Source organism: Coregonus clupeaformis, chromosome 20 (genome assembly GCF_020615455.1).
Source record: "Coregonus clupeaformis isolate EN_2021a chromosome 20, ASM2061545v1, whole genome shotgun sequence".
Taxonomy (NCBI): domain Eukaryota; kingdom Metazoa; phylum Chordata; class Actinopteri; order Salmoniformes; family Salmonidae; genus Coregonus; species Coregonus clupeaformis.
Window position 1 is genome coordinate 43,464,612 of NC_059211.1, and position 14,433 is coordinate 43,479,044.

Here is a 14,433-nt window from a genome sequence, read left to right on the forward strand (position 1 = left end):
TGGCCATAGAGGGGTGGAGTTCCCGACCATACCAGCAGATGGAGCCATAGCTGTCTGAGTTTGCAGCCACCTCAGGGGGATGTAACGTCCCTCCAGGACACAGCCTCTCGTGACATCACACATCCCCCTCCTCGGGACCGACGTCCTCGTCGGGGTAAAGGCAGCGAAGAAGGCATCACGCCGGGAGAGGGCGTCCGCATTGCCGTGGTGCTTGCCAGCCTGCTCTCTCTTCAACTCCTCCACCTCTAGGACCAGGGACTCAGCCTCCTGTTGTCTCTCCTTGAGTTTCTTACTGAACGCATCAGCCTTGGTTTTAGCAGAGTTTAGCTTCTGTTGAGCAGCTTTCAGTTCCTTCTCTCTCTCTGCCTCCGCATTCTTCATCTTGTTCTCCAACACCTTGTACTTCTCCTCTGCCTTCTTCTGGACCTCCTTACTACTGCGCAGGGTCTCCTCACACTCCTCGATGGTCCTGCGCAGCCTCTCCAGCTCCTCCTGTTGCTTATGGAAGGAGCTCTGTTGGAGTTTAGCCTGGAGGATATCTAACTCTTCTGTCTTCATGTCTAACTGTTGCTTTAACCAACGATACCTCTCAGCGGTCCCCTTCAGACCAGACAGTTCTTTGTCCAGATTCTGTAGCTCCGTCTCTGTGTCGGTCTGGGCACCTGCCATCCCTATCAGAGCCCGGGCGGGAGTGAGTAATTCGGAGGATTGCACCGGAGCCTTCCCAGGATGAGTCTTGCCTCTCCGTTTCCGAGGTACTCGGGTTATCCTCTCCTGAGACTCTCTCCAGAGTGGGTAAAAGGCTGGGCAGTCTCGTCCAATTAGGACAGGGACGGGGAGGGAATCAACCACCCCCCGCCGTCGTGTGTATGGTTCCCCGTGTGCTGGTCATTGTAAGTTCAGTAATGGGGTATTCTCTGGTGTCCCCATGGACACAGGAAACTGGGAGGACTTTCCCCGGGGTCAGACACGTTGGGCCCACCAAATCCTTACGCACCAGGGTGGCCCGGCTACCAGAATCCAGTAAGGCCTCCACATCATGGTGATTCACAGTTACCGGGCAGGTGGGGGGTCGATCTGGGCCGCCATCTACGACTCCCAAGAGCGAGGCAAAACGGTGTGTGGGTGCTGAGCTGGAGGACTCCGCAGTGGGCATAGGTTCATCGGCTAGTTTCCCACACTGCCAGGAGATATGTCCCATCTCCCCACACCGGTAACACTGTCGAGTTTCCCCCTCCTGGTGTACTCTTCTTGGACCCGCCTGGTTTCTGGCTCCCCCTGGAGCCGGGATAAGTCCTGACGTGGCTGGGTTCGAGACCTTGGGGTCCTTTGGACGGGTTCTTCCCATTTGTGGTGGGGCCGCACTCCTGGGGTCTTTTTCGGGAAGCATTCAGCATCTCCGCTGTGGCCTGGTACTTTTCCACAGCTTCCACGGTCAGATCAGCCGTGGTCAAGGCCTGTTGACTGATGAACCGTTTTGCCTCATAAGGCAGGGCGCGTAGGTAACGATCCACCACAACGGCCTCCACCACCGCCGCTGCTGTATTCCTCTGCGGATCCAGCCATTTCCTTGCGATTCGGACAAGTTCATGCATCTGCGCCCGAGGAGGTTGGTCTGGTTGGAAGGTCCAACTGTGAAAGCTGGGCCATACCAAACTTTGTGAGTCCATATCTGCTGAGGATCTCAGACTTCAGGGCATCATAGTCAGTAACCTGGTCAGGGCCCAGGTCCCGGACAGCATTCAGCGATTCCCCGGTTAGAAAGGGGGCTAACAGACCAACCCACTGTTGCTTGGGCCAGGCTTCCCTAGTGGCCGTGGCCTCAAATGCATGCAGGTATGCCTCAATGTCATCGGTAGCTCCCATCTTAGATATAAAGTCACTTGCCTTTATTGGGCGGGTATTTTGGACAACCATCTGTCTCTGCAACTGCAATTCCTCTGCCTTCAGAAGGTTGGCTGTCTTTTGCTCCTCCAAGAGAGCCACGGTTGCTTGCATCTGGGCTTGCTGGCCAGCAACAAGGGCTTTCAATATGTCCTCCATTTCAGTCGGCGGGGAGCCTACGGCCAACTTGGAAAACTGGGTGATCAAACCTTCGGTATCCTCCTCTGACATGCACTATTAACGCTTGAGCGTGCCCGTATTCTCCACCATCTGTGATGTCACGAGAGGCTACACAGCTTTCAGCGGGATTGCTCAAGTAGTGCAAGGAGACCAGGTTCAACCAAAACAAGGATTTTATTAAAGGTCTTGGGAAACTAACGAAAGTATAACACAATTCTGTTCTCTGGTGGCTCTTAAGGGTTAACAGTTCAGGGATGTCTCTTCCACATCCAAAATCATAACTCTCCCTCGCTCAAATAACTTTTCCCCAGTCTTACTGTCTTCCACGTTGCAGCTAGTGGCCAACCCAGCAAAACGTCCTTCCAAATGTCCCACACGTATTTCCACAGGTGCATATATCCAAAGGTGAGTATTTCCCAAAGGTAAGTATCTCCAAATCCTTGTATTCCTCATGGAAGTGGACGTGCAGCACTCTTGTCCTCCAGAGAGCCCAGGTTGGAGACTGTGTCTCTTCCCTTCCCAAACCTTCAGCTCATCAGCTCCTCATTTGTTTCAGCTGCGTGGGAAGATTGGCCATAGAGGGGTGGAGTTCCCGACCATACCAGCAGATGGAGCCATAGCTGTCTGAGTTTGCAGCCACCTCAGGGGGATGTAACGTCCCTCCAGGACACAGCCTCTCGTGACATCACAATATATATATATATATATATATATATATATACACACACACAGTATGTCACAAAAGTGAGTACACCCATCACATTTTTGTAAATATTTGAGTATATCTTTTCATGTGACAAAACTGAAGAAATGACACTTTGCTACAATGTAAAGTAGTGAGTGTACAGCTTGTATAACAGTGTAAATATGCTGTCCCCTCAAAATAACTCAACACACAGCCATTCATGTCTAAACCGCTGGCAACAAAAGTGAGTACACACCTAAGTGAAAATGTCCAAATTGGGCCCAATTAGCCATTTCCCCTCCCCGGTGTCATATGACTCGTTAGTGTTACAAGGTCTCTGGTGTGAATGGGGAGCAGGTGTGTTAAATTTGGTGTCATCGCTCTCACACTCCCTCATACTGGTCACTGGAAGTTCAACATGGCACCTCATGGCAAAGAACTCTCTGAGGATCTGAAAAAAAGAATTGCTGCTCTACATAAAGATGGCCTGGGCTATAAGAAGATTGCCAAGACCCTGAAACTAAGCTGCAGCACGGTGGCCAAGACCATACAGCGGTTTAACAGGACAGGTTCCACTCAGAACAGGCCTCGCCTCAAAGAAGTTGAGTGCACGTGCTCAGCGTCATATCCAGAGGTTGTCTTTGGGAAATAGACGTATGAGTGCTGCCTGCATTGCCGCAGAGGTTGAAGGGATGGGGGGTCAGCCTGTCAGTGCTCAGACCATATGCCGCACACTGCATCAAATTGGTCTGCATGGCTGTCGTCCCAGAAGGAAGCCTCTTCTAAAGATGATGCACAAGAAAGCCCGCAAACAGTTTGCTGAAGACAAGCAGACTAAGGACATGGATTACTGGAACCATGTCCTGTAGTCTGATGAGACCAAGATAAACTTATTTGGTTCAGATGGTGTCAAGCGTGTGTGGCGGCAACCAGGTGAGGAGTACAAAGACAAGTGTGTCTTGCCTACAGTCAAGCATGGTGGTGGGAGTGTCATGGTCTGGGGCTGCATGAGTGCTGCCGGCACTGGGGGAGCTACAGTTCATTGAGGGAACCATGAATGCCAACATGTACTGTGACATACTGAAGCAGAGCATGATCCCCTCCCTTCGGAGACTGGGCCGCAGGGCAGTATTCCAACATGATAACGACCCCAAACACACCTCCAAGACGACCACTGCCTTGCTAAAGAAGCTGAGGGTAAAGGTGATGGACTGGCCAAGCATGTCTCCAGACCTAAACCCTCTTGAGCATCTATGGGGCATCCTCAAACGGAAGGTGGAGGAGTGCAAGGTCTCTAACATCCACCAGCTCCGTGATGTCGTCATGGAGGAGTGGAAGAGGACTCCAGTGGCAACCTGTGAAGCTCTGGTGAACTCCATGCCCAAGAGGGTTAAGGCAGTGCTGGAAAATGATGGTGGCCACACAAAATATTGACACTTTGGGCCCAATTTGGACATTTTCACTTAGGGGTGTACTCACTTTTGTTGCCAGCGGTTTAGACATTAATGAATGTGTGTTGTGTTATTTTGAGAGGACAGCAAATTTACACTGTTATACAAGCTGTACACTCACTACTTTACATTGTAGCAAAGTGTCATTTCTTCAGTGTTGTCACATGAAAAGATATACTCAAATATTTACAAAAATGTGACGGGTATACTCCCTTTTGTGAGCTACTGTATATACAGTGGGGAGAACAAGTATTTGATACACTGCCGATTTTGCAGGTTTTCCTACTTACAAAGCATGTAGAGGTCTGTAATTTTTATCATAGGTACACTTCAACTGTGAGAGACGGAATCTAAATTAAAACAAAAATCCAGAAAATCACATTGTATGATTTTTAAGTAATTCATTTGCATTTTATTGCATGACATAAGTATTTGATACATCAGAAAAGCAGAACTTAATATTTGGTACAGAAACCTTTGTTTGCAATTACAGAGATCATACGTTTCCTGTAGGTCTTGACCAGGTTTGCACACACTGCAGCAGGGATTTTGGCCCACTCCTCCATACAGACCTTCTCCAGATCCTTCAGGTTTCGGGGCTGTCGCTGGGCAATACAGACTTTCAGCTCCCTCCAAAGATGTTCTATTGGGTTCAGGTCTGGAGACTGGCTAGGCCACTCCAGGACCTTGAGATGCTTCTTACGGAGCCACTCCTTAGTTGCCCTGGCTGTGTGTTTCGGGTCGTTGTCCATCCTCCCCTCAATACGGTGCAGTCGTCCTGTCCCCTTTGCAGAAAAGCATCCCCAAAGAATGATGTTTCCACCTCCATGCTTCACGGTTGGGATGGTGTTCTTGGAGTGGTACTCATCCTTCTTCTTCCTCCAAACACGGCGAGTAGAGTTTAGACCAAAAAGCTATATTTTTGTCTCATCAGACCACATGACCTTCTCCCATTCCTCCTCTGGATCATCCAGATGGTCATTGGCAAACTTCAGACAGGCCTGGACATGCGCTGGCTTGAGCAGGGGGACCTTGCGTGCGCTGCAGGATTTTAATCCATGACGGCGTAGTGTGTTACTAATGGTTTTCTTTGAGACTGTGGTCCCAGCTCTTTTCAGGTCATTGACCAGGTCCTGCCGTGTAGTTCTGGGCTGATCCCTCACCTTCCTCATGATCATTGATGCCCCACGAGGTGAGATCTTGCATGGAGCCCCAGACCGAGGGTGATTGACCGTCATCTTGAACTTCTTCCATTTTCTAATAATTGCGCCAACAGTTGTTGCCTTCTCACCAAGCTGCTTGCCTATTGTCCTGTAGCCGATCCCAGCCTTGTGCAGGTCTACAATTTTATCCCTGATGTCCTTTCACAGCTCTCTGGTCTTGGCCATTGTGGAGAGGTTGGAGTCTGTTTGATTGAGTGTGTGGACAGGTGTCTTTTATACAGGTAACGAGTTCAAACAGGTGCAGTTAATACAGGTAATGAGTGGAGAACAGGAGGGCTTCTTAAAGAAAAACTAACAGGTCTGTGAGAGCCGGAATTCTTACTGGTTGGTAGGTGATCAAATACTTACAGTGGGGGAAAAAAGTATTTAGTCAGCCACCAATTGTGCAAGTTCTCCCACTTAAAAAGATGAGAGAGGCCTGTAATTTTCATCATAGGTACACGTCAACTATGACAGACAAATTGAGGGAAAAAAATCCAGAAAATCACATTGTAGGATTTTTTATGAATTTATTTGCAAATTATGGTGGAAAATAAGTATTTGGTCAATAACAAAAGTTTCTCAATACAAAATCTTAAACAAAAATCCAGAAAATCACATTAATGACCTGAAGAGAGCTGGGACCACAGTCTCAAAGAAAACCATTAGTAACACACTACGCCGTCATGGATTAAAATCCTGCAGCGCACGCAAGGTCCCCCTGCTCAAGCCAGCGCATGTCCAGTCCCGTCTGAAGTTTGCCAATGACCATCTGGATGATCCAGAGGAGGAATGGGAGAAGGTAATGTGGTCTGATGAGACAAAAATAGAGCTTTTTGGTCTAAACTCCACTTGCCGTGTTTGGAGTACAACCCCAAGAACACCATCCCAACCGTGAAGAATGGAGGTGGAAACATCATTCTTTGGGGATGCTTTTCTGCAAAGGGGACAGGACGACTGCACCGTATTGAGGGGAGGATGGATGGGGCCATGTATCGCGAGATCTTGGCCAACAACCTCTTTCCCTCAGTAAGAGCATTGAAGATGGCTCGTGGCTGGGTCTTCCAGCATGACAACGACCCGAAACACACAGCCAGGGCAACTAAGGAGTGGCTCCGTAAGAAGCATCTCAAGGTCCTGGAGTGGCCTAGCCAGTCTCCAGACCTGAACCCAATAGAAAATCTTTGGAGGGAGCTGAAAGTCCGTATTGCCCAGCGACAGCCCCGAAACCTGAAGGATCTGGAGAAGGTCTGTATGGAGGAGTGGGCCAAAATCCCTGCTGCAGTGTGTGCAAACCTGGTCAAGACCTACAGGAAACGTATGATCTCTGTAATTGCAAACAAAGGTTTCTGTACCAAATATTAAGTTCTGCTTTTCTGATGTATCAAATACTTATGTCATGCAATAAAATGCAAATTAATTACTTAAAAATCATACAATGTGATTTTCTAGATTTTTGTTTTAGATTCCGTCTCTCACAGTTGAAGTGTACCTATGATAAAAATTACAGACCTCTACGTGGTTTGTAAGTAGGAAAACCTGCAAAATCGGCAGTGTATCAAATACTTGTTCTCCCCACTGTACATACATATATACATACATCCATACACACACACACATATACTTTTTAAAATTAAAATTCCTTTAATTACTTTCCAACCCCACCACCCCTTCCCCAATTGGAGTAAAGGAGTGAACACCAACGCTTAGGCCTCTACTTCCAGCCCATACATACTATATACATTTCATGGACACAGTCAAATTCAACAATAATTATATTTTGTTTGTTTTTACTCCTGAACTTCCTCCAATCATTTTCATGATGTCCATCTGGTTTGCTTCTATATGCCATATTTTTCTAACTGTGCTCTTTCACAAAAGCTCTCAACCTATAACGTATATACTTATTATGGACACAGTATGCTTTACATTAGTTATCTTGTTGTTATTTGTTGTTGTTATTAGTCCTTTCCTTCAGCTCCCATCTATCTCTTAACACCATCCATATTGGATTTATATTTGCCATATATTTTTCAACTGTACTGTGATGTTTTACAAAAGTTCTGAACCTTTCTATTCTCATTGTTTCTACAGATCGTAAATTGAAAATAAACATTTTTGCTAAAAGTATTATTATATTATTGATCGATTGACTATTACTTTTCAGATCACCCAGTAGTGCTATCTGCAGGGTTAGCTCTAGGTAAATATTGCAATCCTTTAGCCATTCCTGGACCTGAGTCCAAAAACAAGCTACAAATGGACAGTACCAAAACAAATGATCTAATGATTCTGTCTCTTCGCAGCAAAATCTGCAGAGCTAGGAAGATTGTATCCTCCATATAAATAACATTCTATTGGTAGCAAGAATTTTATATAATAATTTTAATTGAAAAATTCAAAGTTTTGAATCCGGCGTCGTTTTGCGTATCAATTCATAAACACTATGCCATGGAATCGGTACGTCAAAAATCTCTTCCCAACTATTTTGCAATCTATATGGGACGGCTGTCAATCCTTTGGTCCTTAAATGAAACTGGTATACTTTTTTATTTATCACAATTTTCTTTAACCAATTATATTCTTTAATGCAAGGCCGACAGACAAGTTCCTTACTTTTTCACCCTTCCACTTTCCTTTTCCATTTTTGCGGTAATGCTGCAATTATTTGGTTGTAATTTTGGGTAGAGCAGCAATTTCCATGTTTTTGTTAGCTGCATGTGCGACATAACTCCACCCGACCTACCTATGATATCATTTACGAAGATTATTCATTTTTTAAAGATTATTTCAAAAAATTATGTTTTTTATCAATTAGTATAGTTGAGTTTAACCACAATAGTTGTTGCATTATTTGTTCTGTAGTTTCTGGAGGATTAAATTGAAATCGCAACCAACTTTCTATGGCTTGTTTTAGAAATAGTGATATTTGGGAGATTATTTCCTTTTCAAATAACTGAAAGTGAGAGGTTGTAATCTGAATAAAGGGAAAAAGGCCATTCTTGAACATTGGGTGAGACAATCTTACTAATTTGCTAGAGAACCAGTTCGGATTTAAGTATAACTTTTGTATGACTGAAGCTTTTAGTGATAGGTCTAATGCTTTAATATTTAATAATTTCTGTATAAAAACATATGCTTAAAGTACTTTTGTTTCCTCCTTCAAAATATAATTTGGTGAATCATGGGTGACTCCGTCATTTGTAACCAGTTTCAATAAATTATTTTTGGTAGCATTCCTATGTTGAAGATTAAAAACAGAATTTGGTGCATTTCTCCCCATATTCCATCCAGTTTGCTTTATTTTGATAATATATTACACTTGATCTTTCTTGAATAATTTTCTCAATTTCTTTTTGTTTTTCCTCTAATTTATTCTGAGCCTCTATGTTATAGTTTTTATTGCTATCTATCTGTTCTGTTAGACCTTCTATTTCCTTTGTTAGTGTGGTCTCTTTTGACCTAAATTGCTTTTGTTTTCGAGATGAGTACTGAATTGCATGGCCTCTAAAGGCACATTTAAAGGTGTCCCATACAATAAGGGGATTTGCTGTACCTATGTTATGTCGTAAAAGATCAGTTATAAATTCCTCTGTCCTAGTTAAAAACAAGTTATCATCCAATAGGCTTTGATTAAATTTCCAATATCCTCGCCCACATGGAAATTCAGTAAGAGTAAGGTATATGCCAATAATATGATGGTCCGACCACATTCTGTCCCCTATCAACACTTTTTAAACTTTTGGTGCCAACGAGAATGACATAAGAAAGAAGTCAAGACGACTAGCTTGATTTGAGTCTCCGCCATGTATATCTCACTAGATCAGGATATTTAAGCCTCCATATATCTACTAGTTCTAATGTATCCATGACATTCACGATTTCCTTAAGAGCATGAGGGTGATTGTTTGTTGTGTGATTTCCTTTACGCTCCATTGAGCTATTTAAAACGGTATTATAATCTCCCACCATAATAATAGAGTCTTGAATTGCTTGCAGAGTTGATAATTTATTATATATATTGTCAAAGAAGTGTGGATCATCATTATTTGGTTCGTAAAGGTTAATGAGTCATATCTGTTTATGGTCCAATATCAGTTGACTGTGCCTTTAAACAGCTTGGAAAATTCCAGAAAATGATGTCATGGCTTTAGAAGCTTCTGATAGGCTAATTGACATCATTTGAGTCAATTGGAGGTGTACCTGTGGATGTATTTCAAGGCCTACCTTCAAACCCAGTGCCTCTTTGCTTGACATCATGGGAAAATCAAAAGAAACCAGCCAAGACCTCAGAAAAAAAAATTGTAGACCTCCACAAGACTGGTTCATCCTTGGGAGCAATTTCCAAATGCCTGAAGGTACCACGTTCATCTGTACAAACAATAGTACACAAGTATAAACATCATGGGACCACGCAGCCGTCATACCGCTCAGGAAGGAGACACGTTCTGTCTCCTAGAGATTAACGTACTTTGGTGAGAAAAGTGCAAATCAATCCCAGAACAACAGCAAAGGACCTTGTGAAGATGCTGGAGGAAACAGGTACAAATGTATCTATATCCACAGTAAAACAAGTCCTATATCGACATAACCTGAAAGGCCGCTCAGCAAGGAAGAAGCCACTGCTCCAAAACTGCCATAAAAAAGCAAGACTACGGTTTGCAACTGCACATGGAGACAAAGATCGTACTTTTTGGAGAAATGTCCTCTGGTCTGATGAAATAAAAATAGAACTGTTTGGCCATAATGACCATCATTATTTTTGGAGGAAAAAGGGGGTGCTTGCAAGCCAAAGAACACCATCCCAACCGTGAAGCACTGGGGTGGCAGCATCATGCTGTGGGGGGGCTTTGCTGCAGGAGGGCCTTGTGCACTTCACAAAATAGATGGCATCATGAGGAAAGAAAATTATGTGGATATATTGAAGCAACATCTCAAGACATCAGTCAGGAAGTTAAAGCTTGGTCGCAAATGGGTCTTCCAAATGAACAATGACCCCAAGCATACTTCCAAAGTTGTGGCAAAATGGCTTAAGGACAACAAAGTCAAGGTATTGGAGTGGCCATCACAAAGCCCTGACCTCAATCCTATAGAAAATGTGTGTGCAGAACTGAAAAGGCATGTGCGAGCAAGGATGCCTACAAACCTGACTCAGTTACACCAGCTCTGTCAGGAGGAATGGGCCAAAATTCACCCAACTTATTGTGGGAAGCTTGTGGAAGGCTACCCGAAACGTTTGACCCAAGTTCAACAATTTAAAGGCAATGCAACCAAATACTAATTGAGTATATGTAAACTTCTGACCCACTGGGAATGTGATGAAAGAAATAAAAGCTGTAATAAATTATTCTCTCTACTATTATTCTGACATTTCACATTCTTAAAATAAATTGTTATCCTAACTGACCTAAGACAGGGAATTCTTACTAGGATTAAATGTCAGGAATTGTGAAAAACTGAGTTTAAATGTATTTGGCTAAGGTGTATGTAAACTTCCGACTTCAACTGTAGACTGACAGATAGATAGATAGATAGATACATAGAGAGAGAGGCAGAGAGAGAGAAAGCTGGGGTGGACAGACGGTCATGCAGCACCATGCGCAGCAAGCAGTACCTGGACAGAGCCTCCCAGCCTTTCGGCCGTGAGATGCGACCCCAGTGTCTCCTTATTGGTCATTGGAGAGGGCTGACGCTGAGACTCATCTCCTTTGGGCTCAGGAGACTGACGCAAAGAGCACAGGGGGGAGGGGATGCGGGTTATGGGGGTCAGGAGTGAAGAGGTGGAAGGTAGTGTGGTGGTGATGGGAAAGTGGGAACGGGGAGTGAATGGGGGAAAAAAAGTCAACAAAAACCAACAAACGAAAATAAACACAAAAGACATCTCACAAGAAGAAGCTTGTTAAAACAGACTATGTTAACAGAAGGAAAATAGAGCAAAACAAAGCAGAGCCCACTGATTCATGCAGGAGTGAAAACAGCCTTGATCGGAAACACTAAGCATCTTGTCTTTTATTCCAAAATCTATATTTTCTTCCAGCCCGCAGCAGTCTCCTGTCTATTGGTCTGACTGAATTAGCTAATCATTGTTGTGACTCTATTCCTGGTTTCTGCAATAAACTCTGTGATTGTTTGTACTATGCAACGTGTTGCCTGTTTATGTTCATAAATGATGATACTCATTACATTGTACTGGAGAGCCATAATTACAGCCGCGAGTACACAGCAAAGGGCAATTATAAAACCTTATGCGCTTTGCCTTAGAGAAAAAGATTGAAAAAGGCTAATAAAGTCTAAAAAGGTTGATGTGTCATGTTGATGACAGTGTAGTAGGATCAAGGCTCAAATAGCATGCTGATAGAACAAGCAAAGGAAAAGAAGGCATGCAATTTTGCCACACATTAAGCAAACAGCTTTGTCATTGCTGATGTGAACAATGCACTGCATTTTGCAATGCAATGACTAGTTCTTAAGGAGGAAGGTTGAAGACAAAACCCTCCAATTCTAAAACAGTTCAACGTTCAAAGATGATGCTACAACATTTAACTACAATTATAATAGGGTCATCAGTTCCCAATCATTCTTGTTCAATAGCAACAACAGAGTAAAGAGTAATTTGAAGAGTTGGAGAGAATAAAGGTAACATTGTAAAAGAGGCCATATTCCTGAGGAAGCTGAGAGTAGGACAGGAGGTTTGGCAGTTGCCTCTGAGACAAGGGGGAACTTGACTGACGAGGTGGGTGGGTGGGTGTGGCAGGCGGCGGTAAGCTCACCTGGTTTTTGGTCTGCTGTTGTGCTTTGTCTCTGCTGGGCTGAGCGGGTGTGTCACTGGGGATAGGGCCTATCGGTGTGGGCTATGGTTGGGAACAGAATGACACAGCATTTTATCTAGGACATAGAAATCGTGGGGGAAAATACTTTACACCGACCACAACATGAAGATATGAATATGACACAGGAAGAAATAGGCCCTTGAACCACTGAGACATCACAGGAAATCTCCATTTTGATACAGTCTGATTATTTACAGAAATAGACAAATGAAAATCTTCAGATAGAGGGGTCAAGTGGTCCACTAAAAACTTTGAATAGGGAGAAGAAGCAAGTGATGAAGGAGACTCACGAGTGGCTTGCCGACCCAGTCGTATTCATAATCAAAGACGTAGCCGTTCCTATCGAAGAGGTCAGTGAAGAGTTTCCGTAAGTAGTCGTAATCAGGTTTCTCAAAGAAGTCCAGCCTCCTCACGTAGCGCAGATAGGTGGCCATCTCTTCTGCAGCAAAGGACAAAGGCACACAAATATTTCATTTGCATAAACTGATCTAGAACTAGACCTAAACAAAAAGGAGTAATGGAAATTCCAAATGAAACCAATCAAATCAAAATGGTGGTACTGACCGGGGAAGCTTTCACAAAGCACTTCAATTGGCGTAGCTCGCTTGGTATCTCCAATCTTCTGATACCTCTCCTTCAACGTGTCCGCCTGGAATCAACAGATAGTACAACAATTATTCTCCTACGTATTTAGCTTTAATTCCCACACAGCACAGTAGAGTCGAAAAACTACAGCTTTGCAGAATGCACAATATAATACCAAGTTTGGGGTAATACATAGCTGGAGGTAGTGTAATTGAATGGGAATAATGTTCACACATGTAGAACATTAAAGTGTCTTAGTTCGCATCCACATCCAAATCCTCTTGTAAGCCATTTTATATCTTGAGTCATCCCATCGATATGAAGCTGTTATGAAGTTCTACCATGATATTCTACAGTTAGCTAGCTATACACTGCCACACAGGACCTCTTCTTGACACTAGCCTGGGTGGAGAGGACCTCAAAGGGGAAAGTGTGGGAGTGACTTATGTTGGTATAATAAGATGCCATTTACATCTATTAAAAACTGCAGAGACCAAAAGGTATGAGCTAAACGGTGGTATCCGGTATAGATTGCACAATGATAGAAATAAAACAGAAAATGTAGAATCGTATTTCATGAATATTTTTTTCCATTATTAATCCAACTACACAGAGACGATTAAAATCTCAGAGGTGAATATCCTTTCTGTGTTTGGTTACAACACTATTTACATAGTATTTTCCCCTAGCATGTCTTCCTCTTCCCTAAATACTGTAAACACTTTCTAGAGTCTGAGGCCTTGAAATGTCACTTGGGTCTTGAATGAAATAAGTTACTTTGCGCTGGGGGGCTAAGCGACAAGGTATGTGTGTCTGAGGTCATGTAGATATCATGAAACTGTATACCTTCAGGCCTTGCCAGGGAAGGCTGCCTCGCAGGAAGTACATAAACATGTGACCCAGAGCCTCCAGATCATCCCGCCTGCTTTGCTCTGGATGAGAGCAGAAGAAGAGTTTGTTACTCACACAGTTATCCACCACTATATATGACACCATAAGGCTGATGTCCTAATGTGAAAACCTCAAATGCATTAATCAATGCATGATCTATCTACATGATGGAAGTTATGCGTACAGATATGCGTACAGATCTCAAGTTGGGATTCGGCCCTTACTGAACATAATGGAAAACTTGCTAATCAACTTCAGCCCAGGACAAGTTCACAGGATTAGGAAAGAAAAGGTCCATCTTTCCAATAACACAGCAGCATGTCTCTTCATGATAATTTCTCACCTTTCCCCAGGTGTGTGTTGATGCTCATGTAGCGTGCCGTGCCTGTCAGGCTCTTGTGCTCCCGGTAAGGGATGTGTTTTTTGGTCTCTGGGTCGATGTATTCTTTGGCCAGCCCGAAGTCGATAATGTGGATTGTGTGCTGCCTCTTGCTGCCCGGCCGCCCCACCAAAAAGTTTTCTGGCTTGACGTCCCTGTATATCAAGCTCTTCGTGTGGACAAACTCCATCCGCGTTATCTGGGAGGCAGAGCACAGAGCATGTAGACAAGCTAAGATCTCAAACTCTCTCAGTGCACTTTTCAAATGCAAACACTGTAAACCTTTATGAGCCATCAACACATCTATAGACTACAGAGATAACTGACATCATAGAGTAGTCTTATA

The 14,433-nt window shown here is 43.9% G+C and overlaps 1 protein-coding gene across 5 annotated transcripts in view; it reads right to left on the bottom strand.

Moving 5' to 3' along the window:
• Positions 1 to 14,433, bottom strand: part of LOC121533452 (casein kinase I) — a 62,061-nt gene that overhangs the window by 3,015 nt on the left and 44,613 nt on the right. For 2 of the 5 annotated variants that reach the window (XM_041839405.1, XM_041839406.1), the window contains exons 5-10: positions 14,052 to 14,286; positions 13,664 to 13,749; positions 12,797 to 12,881; positions 12,523 to 12,671; positions 12,173 to 12,253; positions 11,017 to 11,124 (exon numbers count right to left, since the gene is read on the bottom strand). In XM_041839405.1, the coding sequence (XP_041695339.1) occupies positions 11,017 to 11,124; positions 12,173 to 12,253; positions 12,523 to 12,671; positions 12,797 to 12,881; positions 13,664 to 13,749; positions 14,052 to 14,286 (744 nt within the window). The remainder of the gene's footprint in view (positions 1 to 11,016; positions 11,125 to 12,172; positions 12,254 to 12,522; positions 12,672 to 12,796; positions 12,882 to 13,663; positions 13,750 to 14,051; positions 14,287 to 14,433) is intronic. The other 3 variants (XM_041839407.1, XM_041839409.1, XM_041839408.1) reach the window with 3 other exon arrangements.